General features: G+C 48.9%; 1 protein-coding gene and 1 pseudogene across 1 annotated transcript in view; one reads left to right on the top strand and one right to left on the bottom strand.

The window, feature by feature from the left end:
• ITGA5 (integrin subunit alpha 5) overlaps window positions 1-23,681 on the bottom strand; it is a 30,199-nt gene extending 6,518 nt beyond the window's left edge. Inside the window, exons 1-24 of the mRNA XM_066258509.1 lie at window positions 23,387-23,681; window positions 10,396-10,526; window positions 8,517-8,629; window positions 8,250-8,370; window positions 7,988-8,049; window positions 7,856-7,901; window positions 7,460-7,585; window positions 7,184-7,228; window positions 7,000-7,043; window positions 4,561-4,617; window positions 4,325-4,377; window positions 3,828-4,036; window positions 3,351-3,542; window positions 3,081-3,126; window positions 2,803-2,904; window positions 2,553-2,608; window positions 2,268-2,422; window positions 1,818-1,955; window positions 1,621-1,688; window positions 1,099-1,249; window positions 912-1,004; window positions 692-771; window positions 503-583; window positions 96-201 (exon numbers count right to left, since the gene is read on the bottom strand). Of these exons, the coding sequence (XP_066114606.1) occupies window positions 96-201; window positions 503-583; window positions 692-771; window positions 912-1,004; window positions 1,099-1,249; window positions 1,621-1,688; window positions 1,818-1,955; window positions 2,268-2,422; window positions 2,553-2,608; window positions 2,803-2,904; window positions 3,081-3,126; window positions 3,351-3,542; window positions 3,828-4,036; window positions 4,325-4,377; window positions 4,561-4,617; window positions 7,000-7,043; window positions 7,184-7,228; window positions 7,460-7,585; window positions 7,856-7,901; window positions 7,988-8,049; window positions 8,250-8,370; window positions 8,517-8,629; window positions 10,396-10,526; window positions 23,387-23,619 (2,508 nt within the window). The 5' untranslated portion in view covers window positions 23,620-23,681. The remainder of the gene's footprint in view (window positions 1-95; window positions 202-502; window positions 584-691; window positions 772-911; window positions 1,005-1,098; window positions 1,250-1,620; window positions 1,689-1,817; window positions 1,956-2,267; window positions 2,423-2,552; window positions 2,609-2,802; window positions 2,905-3,080; window positions 3,127-3,350; window positions 3,543-3,827; window positions 4,037-4,324; window positions 4,378-4,560; window positions 4,618-6,999; window positions 7,044-7,183; window positions 7,229-7,459; window positions 7,586-7,855; window positions 7,902-7,987; window positions 8,050-8,249; window positions 8,371-8,516; window positions 8,630-10,395; window positions 10,527-23,386) is intronic.
• Window positions 17,225-18,271, top strand: LOC136323047 (protein XRP2 pseudogene; annotated as a pseudogene).
• Window positions 23,682-23,705: the final 24 nt, after the last annotated feature.

Below are 23,705 nucleotides of genomic sequence, written 5' to 3'. Positions count from 1 at the left end.
CTAGCTCCTCCTTCTCCATCATTCATTGTGGCCCTACCCCTCCACTCTCAGCTGCCTGCCCTGGACCTAGTCTTGTGGATCCTATCCTTTCTCACCTCATAAACATGGTGGACAGCAGGGCCCAGGTCGCCTTCCTTCTGAGGCTTGTCTGGGGGATGCCAGTCACTCACTGGGAATAGCACTGCTTCAGGCTTGGAGACACTAAGGAGAAGGGTGGTTTTATTTTGTTATTATTTTAAAAATGTTTATTTGCTGATTTTAGTGAGAGAGGAATAGAGAGAGAGACAGGAACACTCATCTGTCCCTGTATGTGCCCTGACCGGGGATCAAACCCATAACCTCTGTGCTTCAGGAGGGCGGTCTAACTAACTGAGCCATCTAGTCAGGGCAGGGGAAGGGTGGTTTTAGAAGACAGTGGAAGGTACCCCATATGTATCCTATCCTAGGAGTTTGTCTCCCCTCCCAGGGAATCCCCCATTCCTCAGACCCCATGGGCACTGACCCATTAAGGGAGACCTGGGTTTGAGCCTCCACCGAGAGCCAGAAGGAAACCACTTCGCTTTGCGAGTTGTTGAGATTCTTGCTGTGGGATGGAGAGACTGAGGTGGTGCTGGAGTCCAGCCAGGGAGGACTCCATTGGCACAGGCCCTGCCCCCAACTCAGCTGCAGCCTGGCCCCACCCACTTTCTACCTGAGGATCTGGAAGTCAAACTTGATTGTTTTCTTCATGTCCCGGAGGTGAGGAACTGTGAACCGGAGACCACCCCAGAGCTGCGAGACAGAGGGTCAGGGGGGCTGTTAGATTGTGTGTTTTCCTTATCCCAACTGCAGCCCTTCTTCCCTATCCCACAGCACTGCTCTGAAAGGGCCGGTCACTGTCCTCTCAGGTCCTCTCACTGTCCCCGACTTACACTGGCTCCAGCCTTCATGGGGTTGCCCAGGTCACACACCAGTAGGCGGCTCTGGTTCACTGCAAAGTAGTCACAGCTCAGGCTGGAGAAGTTCTGGAGGTGGGTGCACAGGTAAGGTTTGATGCCTCTCTGCCAGGGCTGCCTCCCAAGCCCCACCTGAGAGTGCTCCCTGAGAGTCTGCTCATACCCCTGGGTGTCTGACGAGTCCTGAGTACTCGGCCTCTGGAGGAGCTGTGACCCGAAGCTCAGCTTCATAGGCGCCACCCTCACCCACATTCTGGGCATGGAAAGTTAGGTTCAGAGAGTTCTTGTCACCCAGGTACACGCGGTTCTGCTCACTGTTGGGGGGGGGCACACAAGGGACACTGGAATTAATCTCCAAACCAGGACAATGGGCCGTAATAACAGTAATATAATAATAGTAGACACCATTTACTGAGTTCCAACTCTATGGCAGGCACTGGGCTAGATGCTTCATGTAAATAATTTCATTTAATTCTTCCACAAGGCTAGAGAAATAGATGCTATTATCCCTACTATACAGATGAAGAAGCTGAAACTCAAACAAGCTGAATAACTCAAGGTCACACAGCTAGCCAGTATGCTCCTATTATACTTTTTCAGGTGTCAAGTATTTTCAAGTTTCATGTGTCCTATTTCAAGACCTTGACATTAGGAACCTCCCAGCTTGATGTTAGCCTTCACTTACCCAAAAACTTCTAGCTGTAGGTCTGGCACACAGATGTTGTCTTCTCCACAGTCTAGCAGGATCTGAGCCTGGGAAATAGGACAGCCTTCAGAGGGAATTTAGAACCCTTCCTGGGCTGTAGTAGGTTCCTCCCCCAGGGCTCTGCCCCCAGATGCTCAGGCAACTCTCCTCCCGGCTTCTCCCCACCCTGTACTCACCTTGTCCTCCATGCGGCTCTTGCTCTGGTAATGTAAGACTGGCCGAAGGCCACGGCTGTCCACAGGGGCTTGGGGGTCCAGGGAGAAGTTGAGTGCAATGTGAATTGGGGAGAGTTTGTCTCGGAACTCTGACTCGTTCTGGAGCAGGGGAGAGGGTTCAGAGTCAGGGGACGCTGGGGATTTGATGGCCCTGATCCTCAGCTTCTTGTGTCTCCTTTTGCCCACTTAGGGTCTTCAAGAATTCAGGTGTCCAAACCTGACCACCCTCACTGCTTGAGAGGCCCTGACAGCCTGGTTCCCAACTCCTTTGACAGAAGGGCCCCATCCTCAGCCCCTTAAGATCCCAAACCTTTCACTGGAATCTCCCAATCTCTTTCCCTTGAGGAGCGGCCCCTAGTCCCTATGGCCACCCTCCCCAGGCCAGTCCGTACCCTGCCCCTGAGGCCATACCTTCAGGTAAATCTTCATTTCTCTGCAATCCTCCCGAGCTCCGTTCTCAATGAGCAGGGTCTGGGTCAGCATTGCCTGTCTGGAGGCCAGGAACAGCGCTCGCCGGGCTCCTCCCTTCTGCTTCTGCCAGTCCAACTGAAGCTCCACAGTGAAGCCTGCAGCCAGGGATGTACATTAAGGAGAATCTGCCTGTCCATTTTAGTCTATTCAGAGAGAAGGGATGTACCTATGTCCCCAGTCCCACCCCTGTCCCAGTGCTTGAGAGGTTTAGGGAGTCTCCTTTACCGATGGAATCAGGAACGTGTTTTCCAGAAGCATTGAGGCAGAAGCTAAGGTTGATGCTGGAGGAAGACCAAGAGGAAAGCTGATGTACTCCAACTGGAACAGGCAACCCATCCTCCACCTATCTCCCAGACAGACCTAGACTCGGACACCCCCACGGTGCCCTTCTGCAGACCTGGCCTCCCTGCCCACTCCAAAGCACAGACTCAGGTAACCCAGTCTGGCCCTTGCAACCTCCAAGGCCCCTGCTCACCAAGCCACAGGGTTCCCCTCCAAGCTGCAGCTGCGCTCCTCTGGGTTGAACATGGCAGGGAAGATGGTGAGAGAGGCACTGGCAGACACGATAGGGCGACCCCTGTAAAGAGTGCATGTGGGGTCAATAGAGTAAAGATTCCTCTGGAATCCGGGCACAGGAGGCTGAAGCTCAATCCCCAGGATACCGGTGTCTTTTGTACACTTTTCCAATCTCAGCCCTATGGAGGAGTTCCCCAGTTCCCACTTCTCCCAGGTGGCCCACCCTGGAATTCATACCTGTATACCACAGCCTTGGCCACACCAAATGACCCCACAATCAGATCTGCAAGAAGTCAAGAAACTACCCTTTACAGGAAGCTCCAAATCAAGGTCCTTCCTTCCTAACACCCTTCTGGTTTCACTACACAAGGAGGTGGAATGAGGGGAAATCGCCATCTAGTGGCACTAACCCAAAACTGCACCAAGGACCTTTGGAAAGTGCAAAGAAGGGTTAGGGGCCAGTAACCAGGGAATTCTAAGATGAATAGGCCCTAAAGCACAACTCACCAGGGTAGCCATTGCCATCCAGGTCTTGCCCTCCTCGAAGGGCAGAGCCAAAGAAGTCTGGAGAGTGGCCAGCTGCCCACAGGGGCAACAGAACCTGGGAAGGCTTAGAGCCCAGCCCCACAGGGCTCCCAGGGAATACAAACACCATTCCTTGCTGGGTTTCCCCACCAAACGGAGCTCCAATGGCCACATCTGTAAGAAACACAACACACACCAGTCATCAGGCCCCAAATCCAGGAGTACAAGTCTTTACCACCGAACCCCAGGACCCAGGATTCTATTTTCCCATCTGTCATTCCCAGTATTCTAATTTCTTCAAAGCTTCAAGGTCTAGACAATTGGGATCAAAGTCTACACACCTCCTTAGAAAGTCACTGGGGGTCTAGCTATCTTAGTTGATCTGGGTATGGTAGCTACCCTTTCTCTAAATCCCATCTGACTCAGGTCCCTGTCTCCTCCTCAGCTCCTTATACTTACCATTGTAGCCATCTTGGTCCAGGTCCCCCAGGGGGGTCAAGGAACTTCCAAATCGGCCAAACTCATCATGGCCAGTAAGGGTAAGGGTGGGTGTGGGCTCCATGCCGGCTGGCTGCTGCAGGTAGATGTAGACCCTGCCTACCTCCTTAGGTCGCCCATGGGCTGTCCGCTCCATGAGCAGGGGTGCTCCCACCAGCAAGTCATCCAGCCTGGGGGTAGGGGAAAATCTAGGCATCCTGACAACCTGACTTGCTACCTCCCCTTCCCAATTCTAGTGCCAGGACATTCCAGGTATCCTCCCACCCAAGTGAGAAGAGCTGAGGTCTTTCTGTCTGAGCTCTCAGCTCTCTTCATGCCCCTAAGCAAAGGGGATGCAGGCACAAGTGAGGAGAATCCAGGGGGAAAGCCTGCAGAAAAACTCTCCCTGCATTTTTCTTTCCCACCCCACTCTTCCTTCCTGGGAAGGGCATCGTGGTGTGCCTTCTCCCTCTACTCACCCATCTCCATTGATGTCTGTTGCGGTCACTGCATAGCCATAGTAGGAAGCCATCTGGGGACGACAGAGGGGCAGCGCTGGGTCAGAACCAGGGGTTTAATCAACAAAATCAATAGGGGCTATTGGGGGAGATCAGAGATTCCAGGGAGTCTGAGAAATTGGGCTGAGCTTATTAGGTCACAGCTGGGGCTTGGCTGAGAGACGGCCAAGCTGAGGTGGAAGTGGGGGTGTCCTTACCTGTTCCCCTGAGAAGTTGTAGAGGGATCGAATGTCTGAGCCATTAAGGATGGTGACCTGGGGATGAGGAGATACAACTATTGGCCCCAGACTCCCTGACCATCCAGAGGGCAGATATGTACAGGCTACCCAAGGGCAGGCGTTCCTTGGAGACACAGACTACTTGTCCCCTAAATCCCTCTTGAGCTCTGCCCTTATATATTCTCACCTCTATGCCAGTAGCTCAGTCCCACAGCTACGTTATTATTTTGCTCCATATCACTTGTAAACTACTATCAGACTTCATGTTTATTCGTCTTACTGTCCATCTCTACCCACTAGAATGGAAGATCAGTGCAGGCAGGTGCTTGGTGTTGCTCTTGCCTTTCTCCCCAGAGCTGAAAGTAGTTCTTGGCCAGCAGTCAACACTCGATAATTTTTAGCTGAATGACTGAATGCCCATGGAGGCCTCAGGCATCTCTCATCTGCCAGCCCCCCAAACCACGAACACTTGTGTCTTCCCCATGTTCCCCCTGAGTGGATGGCCTTACCAGTCCCCGTCTTTTGCCTCCTTGCTCTCTTCCCCACTCTTGCTGCTGTTACTCTGGTGAGAGCCCTCTCAAACGACTGCGAGAGAGCCTTTTGGCCCCCTCCCTGCCTCAAGCTTTCCCTTCCTCTTAGCATCCTTCCCTTGCCGCCACAGAATGATTGGCCTCAAGCAGGTAGAGGAGGGAGACCTCCAGCTTGGAAACCCCCAGTGGTTCCCTGTAGCCACTGCCCAAAGTCTTGACTTCTTGGCTGGCCCCCTGAGGCCCTGGATAACTGGCCCCAATCTGTCTGCTTTCGTTCAACCATTCCTTATTCTCCTCATCCTCAGTCAGCCAGACAGGCTTGAATTGTTTCCCTTTCCGTCCATGCCTTTTTTTTTTCATGCTCCTGCTTAGGTTGCTCTCTTGCCTCATCTCCATTGATCCTTCATAGAACTTACTCTGATCCATCCTTGCTCTGGAAAGGTTATTCCTTCCCCTGAACTCTTATACCATCTTAACTATTTTTCTGAAATTTATCATAGTGCAAAAAGAATGCTGACTTTGGAACAAGAGAGACCTGGTTTTAAATCTCTATCCAGCCGCTTACTAACAGTGATATTTATTTGGTCTTAGAGCCTCAGCTCTCTCATCTCAAATACACATGGTAATATCTACCCCCATCAGCTTGTTGTGAAGAATAGAAATCATGAATGGACAGTACTTGACTCACTGAGGGGTGCCTGAATAGTAGCTATACCTTAGGTTATATGTGTCTTGTCTTACATACTTTTTTGATTTTCTTGAGAGAGAGACAGAGACAGAGAGGAAGGGAGAGAGATAAGAAGCATCAACTCGTAGTTGTGTCGCTTTAGTTGTTCATTGATTGCTTCTCATACGTTGCCCTTTATTCAAGCTTCAAGCCAGTGGCCACACTCAATATGACCCCATGCTCAAGCTGGCGACCCCATGCTCAAGCCGGCAATCCCATACTCGAGCTGGCGAGCCTGTGTTCAAGCTGGTGACCTCGGGGTTTGAAACCTGGGTCCTCAGTGTCCCAGGTTGACACTATCTATTGTGCCACCACCAGTCAGGCATTCTCTTTACAAGCACCTTATGAAATGGAGTATGTCTTATCTCTTACCTTGCCTTAATAAATGTTAATTGAACAAACTCTTATGGCATTCTTTTTTTAAATTAATTAATTTATTTATGTACAAAGACAGAGGGATAGATAGGGACAGACAGACAGGAACGGAGAGAGATGAGAAGCATCAATCATCAGTTTTTTTTTGTGGTTCCTTAGTTGTTCATTGATTGCTTTCTAATATGTGCCTTGACCGTGGGCCTTCAGCAGACTGAGTAACCCCTTGTTCGAGCCAGCAACCTTGGGTCCAAGCTGGTGAGCTTTGCTCAAACCAGATGAGTTCGCGCTCAAGCTGGCGAACTCGGGGTCTCGAACCTGGGTCTTCCGCATCCCAGTCCGACGCTCTATCCACTGCGCCACCGCCTGGTCAGGCTCTTATGGCATTCTTATCTGCATCCTTTTTAAAGCACTTGTCACAGTAGAATAATAATAGCTACCAGCTGTACACTGCTTAACAGTTCACTAAGTACTTTTACATTCATTATCTCATTTCATCCTCACAAGAGCCATGTGAGGTCAGAACTATTGTTATCCTATTATACAGAGAACAAAACTCAGAGAGGATAAGCAGGCTCAAGGATTTTATGGAATGAAGTAGGATATGAACAAATAATAGAATGATTTATCTACAGTAGGTGCCAGAATTTGAATCCTGGTCTGGCCCCAGAGCCCGTGCTCTGGTCCACTTTTTGAATCCTCACAAACTGCTATGCATGGTTTTTGTGTGTGTGTGTGATTAGCCAAGGGAGAAGAGGGGTGGAAAGGGAGAGCCAGGCAGAGTCTTACATAACCATAGGTGAGGTTCCCTTTGGGTACTCCAGCAACAAAGTCTGCAAAAAGAAGATAAAGTTGTGGACTAAGCATGGTGAAAAAGGGAGTCACAAAATGGTAAGTGTCTCAGTCCCCGTAGCCCCAGGCCCTGGGTCTCCATCAACCCCCTCCCTTGCCTCTAGCCTAAGGGCATACTCACCTTCTGTGTCATCACCACTGAATTCACCCACAGCAACAGAGTAACCTTGGAAACAGAGTAGGTGGGTATTAGTATTGTTGCCTTGGGACCCCATCTGCCCTGGCTCATCCTCCAATCCCTCCCCCACTCCTACTGGGATTGCACAGCTAGCTTGCACAGGACAAGTATGAGAGAGGGGCTGGGGATGCCTGAGTCGGGGACAAAGAGGAGAGGAGATGTGTGAGGACAGGAGCACCTGAGGCTCCCCCTGCAGTTCTCTCCCACTTGCTCACTCACCCAGATAGCTGTCATCATAGATGGAACTGGCCTGGCGAGTCTGCAGCTGTTCCTGAACCACATTGATCAGGTACTCAGGGTAATAGGACTCTGCAATCTGCTCCTGAGTGGCCGACAGGATCTGGCCTGGGGAAGGGGATGAGGAAGAGCTGGACAGAGTAGGAAGGGGCAGGGAGGGAGACCCTGTGGGTAGGGGGTGACTGGGCAGGATTTCAGAAGTCTGGTTCAAGGACAGGATGCTTGTGGAGGGTGGAGGAAGAGGACACATAAGTCTCAAGAAAGGGAGAGGAGAATTGGGATGGCTGGCAGAGGAGGGAGGAACAGTGATATCAGGCTGGGAGCGGGGATGAGAAGTCTTGTGTCAGGGGACTAGGGGTCAGCACAGAAAGGACTTACCTTGCCAGAAATAGCTCCCTGGTCCACCCAGGACCACACGCCCTGTCTGTGGAGGCAAGGAGGTGAGTCTCCATCTGGTCCTGATCCTCCTGTGTCCTCCACCCACACTTCTCTCCCAGATCACCCTCTCACCTTGGTGAACTCGGCACTGAAGCCCCCTTGGCAGTAACCCTGTCCTGCCGCCCCACTGTGATCTGTGAGGGGAGAAGGTGGTGGGAAGGAGGCCCGCAGACAGGACATGCAGGAAAAGAAAGATTGGGAAAGGAGGTGGGAGAGGAAACCTGAGGGAGGACCTCCCTGACCCAGACAGTAAGCATAAGACTAATGGGGCGGGGGACTTATAGGGACATAGGGAGAAAAGGCAGACACAGGCACATGCCCACTCTTGCACTACCTGAGCGGCAAGGTGCATACTCCAGAATTCGGGTGAAGTTGTCTGTGGAAAGGTAGCAGGTGCCCACGGGATCGCTCTGTGGCTCCTTCTCTGTGCGCCAGCTGTATAATGGAGCACAGGCCTGGGGGGGCCCGGGAAGGGAGCTTCAGATTTAGACCAACAGGATCCCTCCTCCCTCCCTCAGGCCTGTGCTCCACTATACCCCACCGCAGCCCATCCCCTAGCCTCTCCACGCCACCCCTACTCCCTGAGCCTGCAGCCCCTCACCAAGATGGAGGAGCCATGGGCTCGAACTGTTGCTCCAAACCACTGTAAGGACTTGTACTCCACAGGTTCTTCTCCCTCTGGAATGGGGAGTGAGGACTCCCAGATCCGAGAGCCTTGGGGAAGTGAGAAAGGGGAGTCATGCAGCCCTAACTCAGCCCCCATTCTCAGCCTGGGGCTGCCAAAGCATTTGCAAACCTGAAGCCCATGACTGACTCACAGGGAGAGGGAGTGGGGAAGGGTCTGTAGATTCTGCTTTGTGTAGCCTACTCACCCCTCTTCTACACAAACACACACCTGGGGTTTTTAGAGTTGCCTTCCCCTGGTCCAGCCAATGATGCTTGCAGTGAGGTGGGGGCAGGAGGGTAGCGGGGGAAGAATGGCTGTTTTCCCAGAGGGTAACCCTCTGGCTGCACTTCTGTTTGTACCTGGGCCGTGTATCTAAGTACCTTGTTCTTTTCTAGATTTTCTTTTTTTCCATTTTTGTTTTTTTCCAAGTAAGAGGAGGGGAGATAGAGACCCCGACAGAGACCTGCCCATAAACTCCTGTCTAGGGCCGATGTTCTGCACATCTGGGGCCATGCTCGCAGCCAAACTATTTTTAGCACCTGAGGCAGAGGCTCCATGGAGCCATCCTCAGGGCCCGGGGCCGATGTGCTTGAACCAATAGAGCCATGGCTACGGGATGGGAAGAGAGAGAGAGAGAGAGAGAGAGAGAGAGAGAGAGAGAGAGACAGGGGAGAGGGAGGGGAAGGGATGGAGAAGCAGATGGTTGCTTCTCCTGTGTGCCCTGACCAGGAATCGAACTCAGGACTTCCACATGCTGGGCCAACACTCTACCATGGAGCCAACTGGCCAGGGCCATTTTTTTGATCTTTCTAACATCTCTGGATTGCTGTTCCCTTATGTCTCTCTTTTTCTCTGTGTGCATGCATCTGTCTTTTTCTAAATCCCAGCTCTGCTCTCTATAGGACATATTTTTTGTTCCTTTGAGTCTTACATGTTTTTCATGTAAAAAAAAATCAGTCTATTTCATAATCTTATCTCCCACCCTTCATTGTCTTCATCATTTTATGCACTCCTCCTTGTCTCCTCACCCCAGTCTTTATCTCTGCAGCCAGACTGTACAAGTTCATGTCTTGCTCTACCATTTACTAGCAATGTAACCTTGAACAATTTACTTAACTTCTATTTTCTCACCTATAAAATGGGGATAATAATACCTCATACAGTTGTTGAAAGGACTAAGTGAGTTAATATACTGCTCACAGAAATAAGGGGATATTTTATAGCTTCATATTCATTTTTAAATATTCCCTAATTTTTGTGATCAGTGTATGTATGAAGTGCTTACAACAGTGCTGGGCACAGAGCAAGTGCTTTTGAGGGTTAGCTGTTATTACTATTTATTCCTTGTCTCTGTCTCCCTCAATCTCTGCATCTACTCTGGACCTTGAGCTCCTCAAAGGCAGTGGCTAAATCCTGTTTCAATCCCCCACAGCCCCAGTACAGTGCCTGGCATGCACTATCGCTTAGTCAGTGCTTAGCTAAATGAATCAAATAATCCGTGTGACTCTCCCTGTCTTTGTCTGTGTTACTGCCCTGGCCTCCTTGAGTTGTGGATGATTCAGGGGAAATGAGAGCCACATGTTTCTGAATCATGCCCACCCTCCTTGGGCTGAGCTGAACTGGGAACACGGTCTGAGCGCCACAGGGAGCCACTGCACGGCTGCACAGAGCTGAAGCCCCACCAGGGAATCAGAGCGCTGGCAGGCCTGGCAGCCAAAGAACTGTATAGGCTCTGCCGTTCACTCCAGGCCCCACCCAGGCCCACCCCTAGCCCCTCTCTGAAATTCCCAGGCCTAACAAGAGGGCTGGTTACCTTTGCTGTCAAACTCAATAGGGGTGCACTGTGCCAAGTTGGTGCCCCAAGGACAGAGGTAGACGGCACCACCCTGCAGCACTCCTGGCTGGCTGGTGTTAGCCTTCGGTGCTCCCACCAGCACGCTGACCCTGTGGAGGGGAAAAGAGAGGCAGTTCAGGGTGGCTCCTAACTCTTCTCCGGTCTCCCAAGGCAGGAAGGACCCAGGCCTCTGGACCGGGGTCTGGCTGGGGGTGGGGTAGATGCCCTCTGTGCTGTATTTATATCTCAGAAGATACCACAGATGCCAGAGGCACAGGCTGGAGTCAGGCGGTCCCCATGTGCCGCTGTCACTAATACAGGCTCCTCCCCTCCTCCCACCACTCTCTTTCCGCTCCTACCTTTCCCTGTTATTACAGAGAGACAGAGCCAGAGTCAGTTCTGGAACGGGAAAGAGGCTAAAGGTTCTGAACTCAGCCTCTCCATTTCTCTCCTGCCAAGATTAGTGTGCAGCCCCTGGAACCCAGGGTCCTCTTGCCTAGCCTGTACCCTCCTGTCCCAAGCCAAAGCCTTTCTCTGGGCCGAGACCCAGGCGTCCGGCCGCCCAGCCCCTGGAGTGTGTAGGAGGAAAATGTGAGTCTTGGAAATCAGGCAGTAGAAGTGGAGAGGGGAGCTGGAAGATGGTGAAACAGATCATTCCCTGGGGCCTGAGCCTGCCTTCACCCTGGGCTCTGGTGTGGACTTCCCCCATTCTGCCTGGGTCTCTGTCTCGGCCCAGGAGCCCCTTTTCCACACACCATTGTGAGGAGTCTGAATTCAGCTCCTGCTCTACTGGAATCTGAGTTCTGGACACACTTTTTTAGTCCCCTCTGAAATGAGGAGAGGTTGCTTTTGCTGAGAGTCCTGTGTAATGGGGTGGTCACAGGTAACATCCCGACAATCTTCCTGTCTTTGTCTTGGTCTCTACCATTCTTCGGCCCTTTGCCTCCGAGGCTTCTGCACAGCAGTCAGCCCTCCTGGAATCTCCTCTAGGCTCTCCCATGAGGACTGCTTCTGGTAACCTGGGCCAGTGTCCCGCAAGCCTCGGCCTCTGCTCTCCTCCCAGACCTGCCTCTGGCACTGCTCCTCAGCCTGCTCTTCTTCCCCTGTGGCTGCTTGCTCTCTTGGTCTTAGTAGTTTTTGAGTCCTCTCTCTTGACCTCAGGTCTTGGGCTTCTTCATCTTTATTTCCTGCCCCTTTCAGCTTCAGCATTTCCAACACCCACCCGTCCTTGATATTAGGATGCCTGCTTCAGCCTTTCTCATCAGGAAAAGCTGTAAAGTGGGGGATTAGGATAGAGGTCACAAAAGCTGGGGTTGTCTTGAAGAGGAATCAGTGGGGAAGAATTCAAAGGGGTTGGGGGTCCAAGAGGAATAGGGGATGGGAACAACAGAGGGAAACAGCTTCAAGGGACAGGATTGAGGACTGAAGAGAAGTCCAGGAGGGCCAGAGAATGAGATTGGAGGAGGGAGAAGGTAGGGGAGAGGGGAATTGGGAGGGGGGCTGATTATGAGAGTTCCTGGAGTGTTGGGGGTGGGGTGCCAGGCTTGGTTACCCAGGGGACAGGAAATGTTTACTGCCTGTGGCTTCCTGTCTGTTTTCCAACCTCTCACTTCTCTGTTTGTCTCCCACCCGCTGGGCCCCACCCTTTTCACTCAGGCAGTACATCTAGTTGGGGTGTGGGTGATGGCATGGTGACCTGGTCAGTTACCCAGCCCAGTAGGTAAGGTTGGTGGCAGGGGAGAGGTTGCACTGGCCCAGGGCTGGGTGAGGAGAGAGGGCTGTGAGCCTCCCTTAGCAGGGCAGCCCCAGAGGAGCTGTGCTACAGGAGGCAGTGGAAAGAGCACTGCATGAGGGTCAGGCACTACCTCAGTGCCTTTCCCTCTTTCTCTGGGAGAAAAGGTTGAACAAGTTATCTCAAAGTCTCTGGAGCTCTGATAGCCTACTTCCAGAACACAGGGCTGTAGCCAAGGGACCTGGTTTCCACTCCCAATTTTTCCAACACCTTTAGCTCTTGAGGAGATGCTCGGCCTGAGTTGTCCTGGGATGGCCGGAGGAAGAAGCCTAGAGTTTGTTTTGACAGGGTTGAAAGGTGAGAGAACTTACCAAGCTTGCAAAGCCCTTAAGCTCAGAGGCCAGGGGCCTGTGCCTTGTGGCTGTGTGAAGGTTTAGCAAATCTGGCGTGCAGTCAAGGGACACCGACCCTGATTCAGACATGCACCCCCACCCATGGCTTATACCCGATGGGTCACTGGCTCTTTTAGCCCACCTTTCCCAAACCATCTAATAACTAGTGCCCTTCCCTATGTGCCAAGTGAAGAACTTGGTGTCAGGGATGGCATGTGACATAGCTTATCCTTATTTTCCCACTCTTAGTTCCGGCTTCTTAAATCCTGGAGCAGCTGGGTCCTCTAAGGGGTCCAAGAAGGTAAAAATGGAGAGCCCTTGGGATATTTTCAATTTTTCAAAGTCTACCGGAAAATATGCATTTACCTGATAAGGCAGCACAGTCTAACTAAAACCTCAAGTAGATGTGCCTTTGGCTGAAATTATATCAGCTTATGTAAAGAACCTGGCTATCTCATATTGGTCACAAGCTCTAATTGGCAGCTACAGAAGTCTTCTTGTTCTACCTTCTAGTTCAGGGGTCGGGAACCTATGGCTCACGAGCCAGATGTGGCTCTTTTGATGGCTGCATCAGGCTTGCAGACAAATCTTTAATAATAAAAAAATGTTAAAAATATAAAACATTCTCATGTATTACAATCCATTCATTTCCTACCACTCATGTTCACGGTTGCAGGTGGCAGGAGCCAATCATAGCTGTCCCCTGAGACAACACCAAATTTTTATTTGATAATGAGTAACGTACACGGGTCATTGTATGGCTCTCACGGAATTACATTTTAAAATATGTGGTGTTCATGGCTCTCTCAGCCAAAATGGTTTCCGACCCCTGTTCTAGTTGATAAAAAATGGGAAAAAAGAATTTATTGCCTGACCTGTGGTGGTGCAGTGGATAAAGCATCGACCTGGAAATGCTGAGGTCGCCGGTTCAAAACCCTGGGCTTGCCTGGTCAAGGCACATATGGGAGTTGATGCTTCCAGCTCCTCCCCCCTGTCTCTATCTCTCTCTCTCTCTGACTCCCTCTCTCTCCTCTCTAAAATGAATAAATAATAAAAATAATAATAATAATAAAAAAAGAATTTATTATTTCTTGCTAAATGAGGTTTGGCAGATAAACTCTTCTAAAATATAGAGTCTAAGGGATTTATTCTGAAGCTTCAGAACCTTAAAATTCTAAAGATCCAGGCTGCCACAGCTGGAAGGCACTATAGAGGGCATCCACTGACTTAAAAACCCCCTGGTAGATGTCTCAGGGCTGCCACATGGAGTGAGAAGAGGCTAGTTTGGTCTTGATACTCCTCATCTTCTTCTTTTTTTAAATGCATATATTTTTAGATTTTTTAATTTATTCATTTTTAGAGAGAGAGGAGAGAGAGACAGAAGGGGGGAGGAGCAGGAAGCACTAACTCCCATATGTGCTTTGACCAGGCAAGCCCAGGGTTTTGAACCAGCGGCCTCAGTGTTCCAGGTCAACGCTTTATCCACTGCACCACCACAGTTCAGGCCTCCTCCTCATCTTCTTTTAGAACAACCTCTTTTCCTCATTTTATATAGAATGTACTGGTAAGATATCATTTAAATAAAAAAAAAAGGAAATATAGAAAAAAATTAATTATAAAACCCCGTTGACTGAATTCTATGTCCTTTATTTACAGACAGGAAAACTAAGTCCCAGAAAAGTGAAGTAAAATGTCCAAGGTCACTCAGACTCCCCAACATAAGAACAAAAAGCCAGCAATCCTGATTCCTAGAGCAGTTTTCTAGTCTATCCTGTTGCCAATTTATCCCCTCCTCTCCTCACCTCTTCATTATCTCCCTAGCCAGGCTTCTGATTAACCAAGATCTTGTTCAATACATGGTTACTGTTTGACTCTGTTGGCCTGACAAGGTTGGGGGTAGAGAGAAGCAAGTGGACCAGTTAGTTCCTGCAGGCTCTGTAGTAGCCCTGGCCAGGCCAGAGGAGGACACCTAGTTCTGGGTCCCCAGGGTCTTCTCAGAGGAAATAGCTGGCTGACTGGGGAGGGAGGTGCCTCTACCGATGGCAAGCAACTAAGTTCCAGAAGGGAGTAAAGAGGTGAGTTAAGGCTGGTGCACCTTTTAAGTTCATGTCCTAGACCAAGTCACTTTCTCTCTCCAAGTCTGGGATTCTCCACCTATAAAATGATAGGACCTTGGCCCTGGCCGGTTGGCTCAGCGGTAGAGCGTCGGCCTGGCGTGCGGGGGACCCGGGTTCGATTCCCGGCCAGGGCACATAGGAGAAGCGCCCATTTGCTTCTCCACCCCCCCTCCTCCTTCCTCTCTGTCTCTCTCTTCCCCTCCCGCAGCCAAGGCTCCATTGGAGCAAAGATGGCCTGGGCGCTGGGGATGGCTTCTTGGCCTCTGCCCCAGGCGCTAGAGTGGCTCTGGTCGCGGCAGAGCGACGCTCCAGAGGGGCAGAGCATCGCCCCCTGGTGGGCAGAGCCGTGCCCCTGGTGGGCGTGCCGGGTGGATCCTGGTCGGGCACATGTGGGAGTCTGTCTGACTGTCTCTCCCCGTTTCCAGTTTCAGAAAAATACAAAAATAAAAAATAAAAAAAATAAAAAAAATTAAAAAAAAATTAAAATAAATAAAATGATAGGACCTTGAATGGTCCCTAAAACAAATTCTAGTTCTAAACTTCCATGACTCCTTAAGCTTCAGTATATATAAAAAACAAAATGGAGCAATAATACTTCCTCTGCTTAATGCAGGGATTTTTTGTGATGATGCAATGCAAAAATTGATATAAAAGTGCTAAGGAATGTGAGAGATTATTACTGTCACTGCTACAAGCAAATATTAAAAGCAAGTAAGAAATGGGGAAAACTTAGAAAAAGAACTAGGTGGGCCCTGGCCGCATAGCTCAGTGGGTTAGAGCATCATCCTGAAGCACAAAGATTGCTGGTTTGATCCCTGGTCAGGGCACATACAGGAACAGATAGATGTTCTTGTCTCCTGTCCTCTCTCTAAATCAATAAAATAAACATTAAAAAAAGAAAAAGAACTAAGTGGTAGCTAAGAAGAGAAGCAGAGACAGAAACTAGCTACCTCATAAAAATCATGCCTCCCATGAATTGATCACCCTCTATGGACCAAGTTGCTTCTTCTATATATTGTCTCATTTAGTTCTCAGGATGGCTTCATAAGTTAGGTGTCTGATTTTCATAAGACCATCAGGCTCTAAGAGCTTAAGTAACTGGCCCCAGGTCACACAATGAACAAATAAAGGGTAGGGCCAGGGTGCACGCCCGGTTCTGCCTGATTTAAGGCTTGGCTCTTGCCTACCATGCAAACTCTTTTGTGCTCCCTTTGCCCTTTGATGCTGTTTTGATGTCCAGTATGAAAGGTGATGCAGAAGGACCAAGAACACTGAGGCCTTCCCTCTCCAGTAATGGCCCCAAGTGAAGGGCTATGTTTGCCCCCTGTATGTAGAAGGGGGTTGACAGCTCAGCTGTGGTGGAAGGGAGGTCACTGGGGAGGTGGAAGGTTTAGTCTTATTCTAAAACTGTATTGTAAAGAGAAAATGAAAGAGGGAGGAGTGCAAGCTGGACACCTGGGTTCTCTTAGAAGGAGAGGTGAGAAGGGGCAGGGGAAGAGATGAAAATGTTGGGTTCTGTTTTAGGAGAGCTTTAGGGACTTTGGGATCATAATGGCCAGGGGCCAGATAGACACTGAGGGAACCAGAAATGTGTGAAAGCCCAGATGTTTTAGAGGAGTGTTTTAAAAGGGGATGACACTTGCCTGACCTGTGGTGGCGCAGTGGATAAAGCATCAACCTGGAATGCTGAGGTTGCCGGTTCAAAACCCTGGGCTTGCCTGGTCAAGGCACATATGGGAGTTGATGCTTCCTTCTCCTCCCCCTTCTCTCTCTCCCTCTCTCTCCCCTCTCTAAAATGAATAAATAAAGTCTTAAAAAAAAAGGGTGGGGGATGACACTCTTTACGTGTGGGGTGGGGTGAGAGGAAGGTTACCCAGATATGGGGGAAGATCCCACCTCTCCCTCCCTCCTTTCCTCTTCTCTACTCCATTAGGGTGGTAAGCAGTTTGAGGGGGCTTTGGGGACAGCAGGCCTGGCAGAGAGGTTCCAAGCCAGGGTGATGCAATGGGGTTTTGGCAAGAGGCCAGGGGGTTGGGTGGGGACCTTGAGTAGCTAGGGCCTAACTATCTTTCTTATTTTCCCAACCCCAGGTCCTCTGACAATGGAGAAATTTAACCCACTTCCACCCCAACTGAATTAGCTAGATTAATCCTTTTCTCCAAAAATTAAATAAAATGAGTATAGATCAGTTAACTGTATCAAGTGTAAAAACAGCTCACCTCTGATAGAGGTCCTATCAAACCATAAGACTAGGGATTGGGAGGGTGGTGGTGGGTGAGGGGAGCAGTGGGAAGCTCAGAGCCCAGAGATGTAGGAGAAAGGGGATTAGCATGGAGGATCAAGAATCTGGCATCAGGGAGGGTCGTCGGGGCAACTGAGTGGGGAAAAAGAGAAGGGGTGTTAGGCCTCGCGGGCGAACTGAGGCTGAGAGTTGCTGGGAGGCTCTGGGAGGCGGTATCCGGGGAGCCGCGGTATCCAGGCGCCCGGGGTTCATGTCACACTACAGGAGCCAGCTGAGCCAGCGGGCCTGCAAAGAGTAGCGGTCGGGAGACTCACGGGCCGGGAAAATGGGCTGCTCTTTCTCCAGAAGACAGAATGGTAAAGACTCACAGCGCCAGGGCGGGGAGACATCGAAGCAGTACAGCTGGGATCAGTGCGGGAAGGTTGACCCGAAAAACTACATGTTCAGTAGACTGAAGAATGAAACAGTGGGTCGCTTACCTGGGAAGGTTTCAGGACAACAATTTATCATTCAAGACTGTGAGAACTGTAACATCTATATTTTTGATCACTCTGCTACAATTACAGTTGATGACTGTATTAACTGCATCATTTTTCTGGGACCTGTGAAAGGCAGCGTGTTCTTTCGGAATTGCAGAGATTGCCATTCCGCGCTAGCCTGTCAAGGGTTTTGTGTGCGAGATTGTAGAAAGATGGAATTCTTTTTGTTTTGCAATACTCAACCCATTATTGAGTTTTCCACAAATATCAAGTTTGCCTGTTTTCAGTGGTACTACCCTGAATTAGCTTTGCAGTTCAAAGAAGCAGGGCTAAATGTCTTCAATAATAACTGGAGTAACATCCATGACCGTACACCTGTGCCAGGAGAACTCAACTGGGGCATTCTTCCAGAAAATGCTGTTATTTGCCACCGTGTTCCTCCACCTACTACCAAAAAATTCAAAACTGTCCATATTTCCACAGAAGCAACTGAAAGTGTTGTTCCTGTAACTCACGGTCACAGACGGAAGTCTAGTAACGAATCATGCTTAGTGGTATTATTTGCTAGTGATTTTACTACTGCAAATGCCAGGAGACTAGTTGATGAGCTGGTTAAAGAAGGCTTTCTCCTGGTTCACACAAGGGAAATGCCATTGAAACTTGAGGATGCTAAAAGGGTTTTTCGAGGAAGAGCACCTGAATTCATTCGTTATGTGAACAGAGGTCCTGTTATTGCCTTAGAATTTAATGGAGGTGTCATTGTAGAAGCATGTCAAATAATTGTCAATGAAATATTCAGGGGGATCAAGACATATATATCAGCAAACCAGGATGCAGCATCTAAAGATATAGAAAACTTCTACAATTTTGCTGATATACAGATGAGAATGTGAAGTGCATTGTGGAAGCAGGGGCTTGGTATTAAACCCTTTTTCAATTTCTGTATAGAAATAGCTTTTACTAAGGCTAAAATTGTTAAAGCTGATTCTTCAGTAAATTGTTGAATACTGCATCATTTACTTGAGGTTCAAAAATAGTTCATTTTAAATTAAGCAGTTTTAATTAGCTTAAAAACTATTTAACCCACTTCAATAAGCTTGCAGTTTTGATTCTCTGCATATGATACTGTCATTAGAAAATAGAAGTGGCTAACAGTTCATAATTTTAATTCTAACTAAACATTCTTTCAAATCTCTGATAATTTAAACTTTCCTCAGTGCTTCATGCTATTTGTTTGAGAATACATTCCATTACTTATTTTTTAAAATTTAGATGGATTTGTTACTAGTTTATTAGTTAGAATGAGCCTATGTGCATTTTTTCATGTACACATATCCAGTCAAAGAATTGCTTTCTAGTTGTATAATATGGCAAATGAGATTTTGTACATGGACTTGACATAATAATATTTCATAAACTGAGCCTGACCAGGCGGTGGCGCAGTGGATAGAGCGTTGGACTGGGATGCGGAAAGACCCAGGTTCAAGACCCCGAGGTTGCCAGTTTTGAGCGCGGGCTCATCTGGTTTGAGCAAAAGCTTATCAGCTTGGACCCAAGGTTGCTGGCTCGAGCAAGGGGTCACTAGGTCTGCTGAAAGCCCATGGTCAAGGCACATATGAGAAAGCAATCAATGAACAACTAAGGTGTCACAACGAAAAACTGATGATTGATGCTTCTCATCTCTCTCTGTTCCTGTCTGTCCCTATCTATCCCTCTCTCTGTCTCTGTAAAAAAACCCAAAAAACTTCATAAACTGAATTTTTAAATTAATTGGTGTTTGATAATTGGTTTTCAAGTAACTCAACTAACTGATGTAGTATAGCTGTTTGAAGACTCTGTAATATAATTATTTGAATAACTTTCACCCTGTTTAATTTTTTTTTTGTTTGTTTTTTTTTGTATTTTTCTGAAGCTGGAAATGGGGAGAGACAGTCAGACAGACTCCCGCATGCGCCCGACGGGGATCCACCCGGCATGCCCACCAGGGGCGATGCTCTGCCCCTCCGGGGCGTCGCTCTGCCGAGACCAGAGCCACTCTAGCGCCTGGGGCAGAGGCCAAGGAGCCATCCCCAGCGGCCGGGCCATCTTTGTTCCTATAGAGCCTTGGCTGCGGGAGGGGAAGAGAGAGATAGAGAGGAAGGAGGTGGGGGGTGGAGAAGCAAATGAGCGCCTCTCCTATGTGCCCTGGCCGGGAATCGAACCCAGGTCCCCCGCACGCCAGGCCAACGCGCTCTACCGCTGAGCCAACCGGCCAGGGCCCCTGTTTAGTTTTTGAATACAACTGCTAAATGACTCTTCTGCTTTCTGATAAGAGAAAGTATATGTAACACTAAAACTGTAGAAGCCAAAACACCTGCAGTTTTCAAAAAGGTGATTACTGTTTTATCAGCTCCTGAGGGATGTTAAGAGAATCAGAACAAAACCTTGTTATATTAAGCCCTGGCCGGTTGGCTCAATGGTGGAGCGTCGGCCTGGCATGCAGGGGTCCCGGGTTCGATTCCCGGCCAGGGCACACAGGAGAAGCACCCATCTGCTTCTCCACCCCTTCCCCTTTCCTTCCTCTTTGTTTCTTTCTTGCCCTCCCGCAGCCAGGGCTCCATTGGAGCAAAACTGGCCCTGGCACTAGGGATGGCTCTGTGGCCTCTGCCTCCAGCGCTAGAATGGCTCCAGTCGCAACAGAGCAGCGCCCTCTGGTGGGCGTGCCAGGTGGATCCCGGTCGGGCGCATGCAGGAGTCTGTCTGACTGCCTCCCTGTTTCCAACTTCAGAAAAATACAAAAAAAAAAAAAAAAAAGTTCTTAAAAAACACACAACCTCCCCCCTTGTTATATTTAGGTAAGAAATACTTAGGCATAATAATAAGCTATGCAGATTAAAAAGGTAGAAAATTTGACTTTCATTAGAAAAAAAAAATTGACTTTCATTAGATATGCCACTCATTTCAAGTAATGTTCAAGCATGATAACATTATTTTGGTTGCTTTCAAGTATTGTTTTCCAAATTAGTCTACCATAATAATTTACCAGGAGGCAGGGGACACATACTTGCTTAAAAGTCCAATTCTTGGACCCAGTCCCTAGATGCACTGATTCAGTCACCAGGGAAAATTGTGTTTAAGAGGCTTGTTGTACTCTGAAGTCATCAGTTCAGAAGATGTTGAGAGGCTGTTCTTGTGTGAAGTGACTGAACCTGCCATCTACATTGCATGTAGCAATAGGTCTATTTTTAAAAGGAACCTTAATTTTACTTCTATTTTGATAAAACTAAGACTGGCTACTTGTAAAAAAAATTCTCTGATGATTGCTACTAAAAATATAATTTTGTGTTTAAACTGTTTTTTTTTTGTTATTTTCATATTAATTTATAAATAATACATCAAATTGTGTGCTGATGTCCAGAAATAATATATTAAAGGACTTTTCACTTTAAATTAGTAATATTTGCCACTTACCCTGTGCCTAGCCTTGTGCTAACCATTAGCATTGCATCATTTCAGTCTTTTTATAGAGCAGTCTATATATACTAATCAACCTCTCCTTTAAACCATATAGTTTCATAAGATTCAAATAAAAATTGGTGACAGGTTTAATATAATTTTGATCATAATTTACAAATGAGCATTGCAAGTAATGGTCACAGGTTATTAATTTTTCCCATAGTTGCCCGGGCCAAGATAGCTTGCTTAGTTAGAACATCATCCTGTTATCTAAAGGTTGCAGGTTCGATTCCCAGTCAGGGCACACACATACAGAAACAAATTGATGTTTCTACCTCTCTCTCCCCCTTGTCTCTCTCTAAAGTAGAAAAATAAAAAAACTTTTAAAATTTCCCTCATAGTTAAGCTAAACTAAACATGTTCCTTTTAGTCATGATTACATTATTAAACTACATTATTCACACTTAATTACAGTACTTTTTGTTTTCCCCCCAAAATAATACAATGGTATGCAAAGCTGTAAATTGAGTTCTTTATTTTATCCATGGTATCTTAGCAAAAAACTCAGAAATATAACATATAAGGAATATGTTAATTTTAAATTTCCACTAAATTTAGCATCTATTAACCAAAGCTTAAAATGTTATATTCTTCTTTGCCTGACTGGGCGGTGGCACAGTGGATAGAGTGTCGGACTGGGATGCAGAGAACCCAGGTTCGAGGCCCAGAGGTCTCCAGCTTGAGCGAGGGCTCATCTGGTTTGAGCAAAAGCTCACCAGCTTGAGCCCAAGGTTGCTGGCTTGAGCAAGGGGTTACTCTGTCTGCTGAAGGCCCGCGGTCAAGGCATGTATGAGAAGGCAATCAATGAACAACTAAGGTGTAGCAATGCGCAACGAAAAACTAATGATTGATGCTTCTCATCTCTCCATTCTTGTCTGTCTGTCCCTGTCTATCCCTCTCTTTGACTCTCTCTCTCTGTCTCTGTAAAAAAAAAAATTTATATTCTTCAGTTAAATAAGAGCTTTTGCCCAAGTCTAATTTGTCTTTAACGCTAGCATTAGTCTTCCAAATGTTTGAAAATATTTTAAAAAAATAAGTAGTGCTGTTGTTGTTTCTATAATTCTAAAACTTTGATAGTAGTTATAATATACTACATTTCATTTCTGAATAGCTTTTGAACTCATGAATTAGTAATTTTTAAGTTTTACATGTATAAGCATTATATTAGTTTATTTCTCTTGTGTTGAAAGTACTGCTTAAGTTTTAGTACTGTTTTTGCTTCTGTATATTTATGTATAGCTTTTGTATGTAATTTACCTAGTGTTTATAAAATTGGATTTATAATAAATGTCATTAAAAGGAAAATGGCTTAACACTAAAAAAAAAAAAAAATCTGGCATCTAGGGGTCCCCATCCCAGCCCAGGAGCAGCTAGCTACCTTTCCCTCTTCCCAATCCCCCAACCCCCATATTTAAATAAAAACCCCAGTTCTAATGTCTCAGCTCCAACTTCGGTTTTCCTATGCCTGCAGGCTCCTCATTTTCCGGGCGCCTAGGGTCCAGTCTGACGGTCACCCTGTTGAGCTGGGATTGAGGATCCTTCTTTGAGCCTCCCAATCTCTCCTGTCCTGTGTTCTGGCGCTTCTGGGCCCAGCAAGCCCGCGTCTCCCAGCTTCCGACCCCAGCCCCAGAATTCCCGGTCTCAGTTCAGCTCCAGCCCACAAGCTACAGGAAACCAGCTTTTCTCTTCCTCCCAGAGCCGGAGGAAGAGGGAAGCCGCCCACCCCGCTTCAAGCGCGCACACACACCCCTCCCGACACATCCGAGCACCCGCCCTTGACTGAGCCCACCCCCAGTCCCGGCTCCCCCAGTGCCAGGGTCCAGAGACTCTCCCCAAGTTCCCGGATCCCCTCATTTGAACAGATTGGGGGTGGAGGGCAGAATAGGAAACCAAGGAGAAAGGAAGGGGAGCCGCCGTCTCCCCCCCCCCCCCGGTCTTGCACAGTCTGAGTTGAGGGGGGAGGGGAGGATGAGGCTGGCCCCCATTTAACCTCTAGGCCCCCTCAGCCTCCGACTTCCCTCTTACTACACACAGTTCATTCTGCTTCGAACAGTTCTCTGTCTGCACAATGGCCCTTGGGGACCTGAGGTTTCCCTGTGCTCCAAAAACCCTTCCCGGCCTCCGCGACCCCTCTTCGTCCCCATCCGCCTGGTTCCCGGCAGCTCACAGTTCTCAGCCCGAGACCCTCTGCCCTCTATTCACGCACCTCTCCCTTGGCCCCGAGACCCCTGCCCAGACTTCTCCAGGTTCCAACTTCGTGTCCTCTCCCCACCCCATACATGTTTCCCCACCGATCTCAAACTCCAGGCATCCCTCCACGCCGGACACTGTCCCCTCCCTACTCCTGCGCGGGCCCCCAACTCTAGCGTGGGCCCCTAACTCCAGCCCTGGTCCTTCCAAACTCCGCCTCTCAAACTCAAGCTTTGGTCCCCTCCAGACTTCAGCCGCGCCCCCACCTTCCAGGCATCTCCCCCCCCCCCCCCTCCATCCTGCCGCCAACTCTCCTCACTCACCCGTCTGTCCCCGGCCGGTAAAACTCCACCGAGAAGCCGAAGAAGGAGCCCGGGGACCCAGAGAGCACAGCTGGGGCCTCCGAGTCTAAGTTGAAGCCCCCGACCCTGGGTGTCGGTAGCAGCAGCAGCAGTAGCAGCAAGGACAGCGGGGGCAGCAGCAGCCAGGGTCGGTGCGGGGGCCCCCAGCGTGGCTGCACGGCGTGGAGAGAGGAACCCGGTGTCCGGCTCCCCATAGCGCCTGCTCTTCCCTGTCCCGGGGCCGCCGACCCGGAGCCGCTTCCTAACCTCCCAGAGGCGAATGACTCAACGCGGGGAGGAG

Source organism: Saccopteryx bilineata, chromosome 2 (genome assembly GCF_036850765.1).
Source record: "Saccopteryx bilineata isolate mSacBil1 chromosome 2, mSacBil1_pri_phased_curated, whole genome shotgun sequence".
NCBI lineage: Eukaryota > Metazoa > Chordata > Mammalia > Chiroptera > Emballonuridae > Saccopteryx > Saccopteryx bilineata.
The sequence above is the reverse complement of the archived record's forward strand: the minus strand, read 5'-3'. Positions and strand labels throughout refer to the sequence as shown.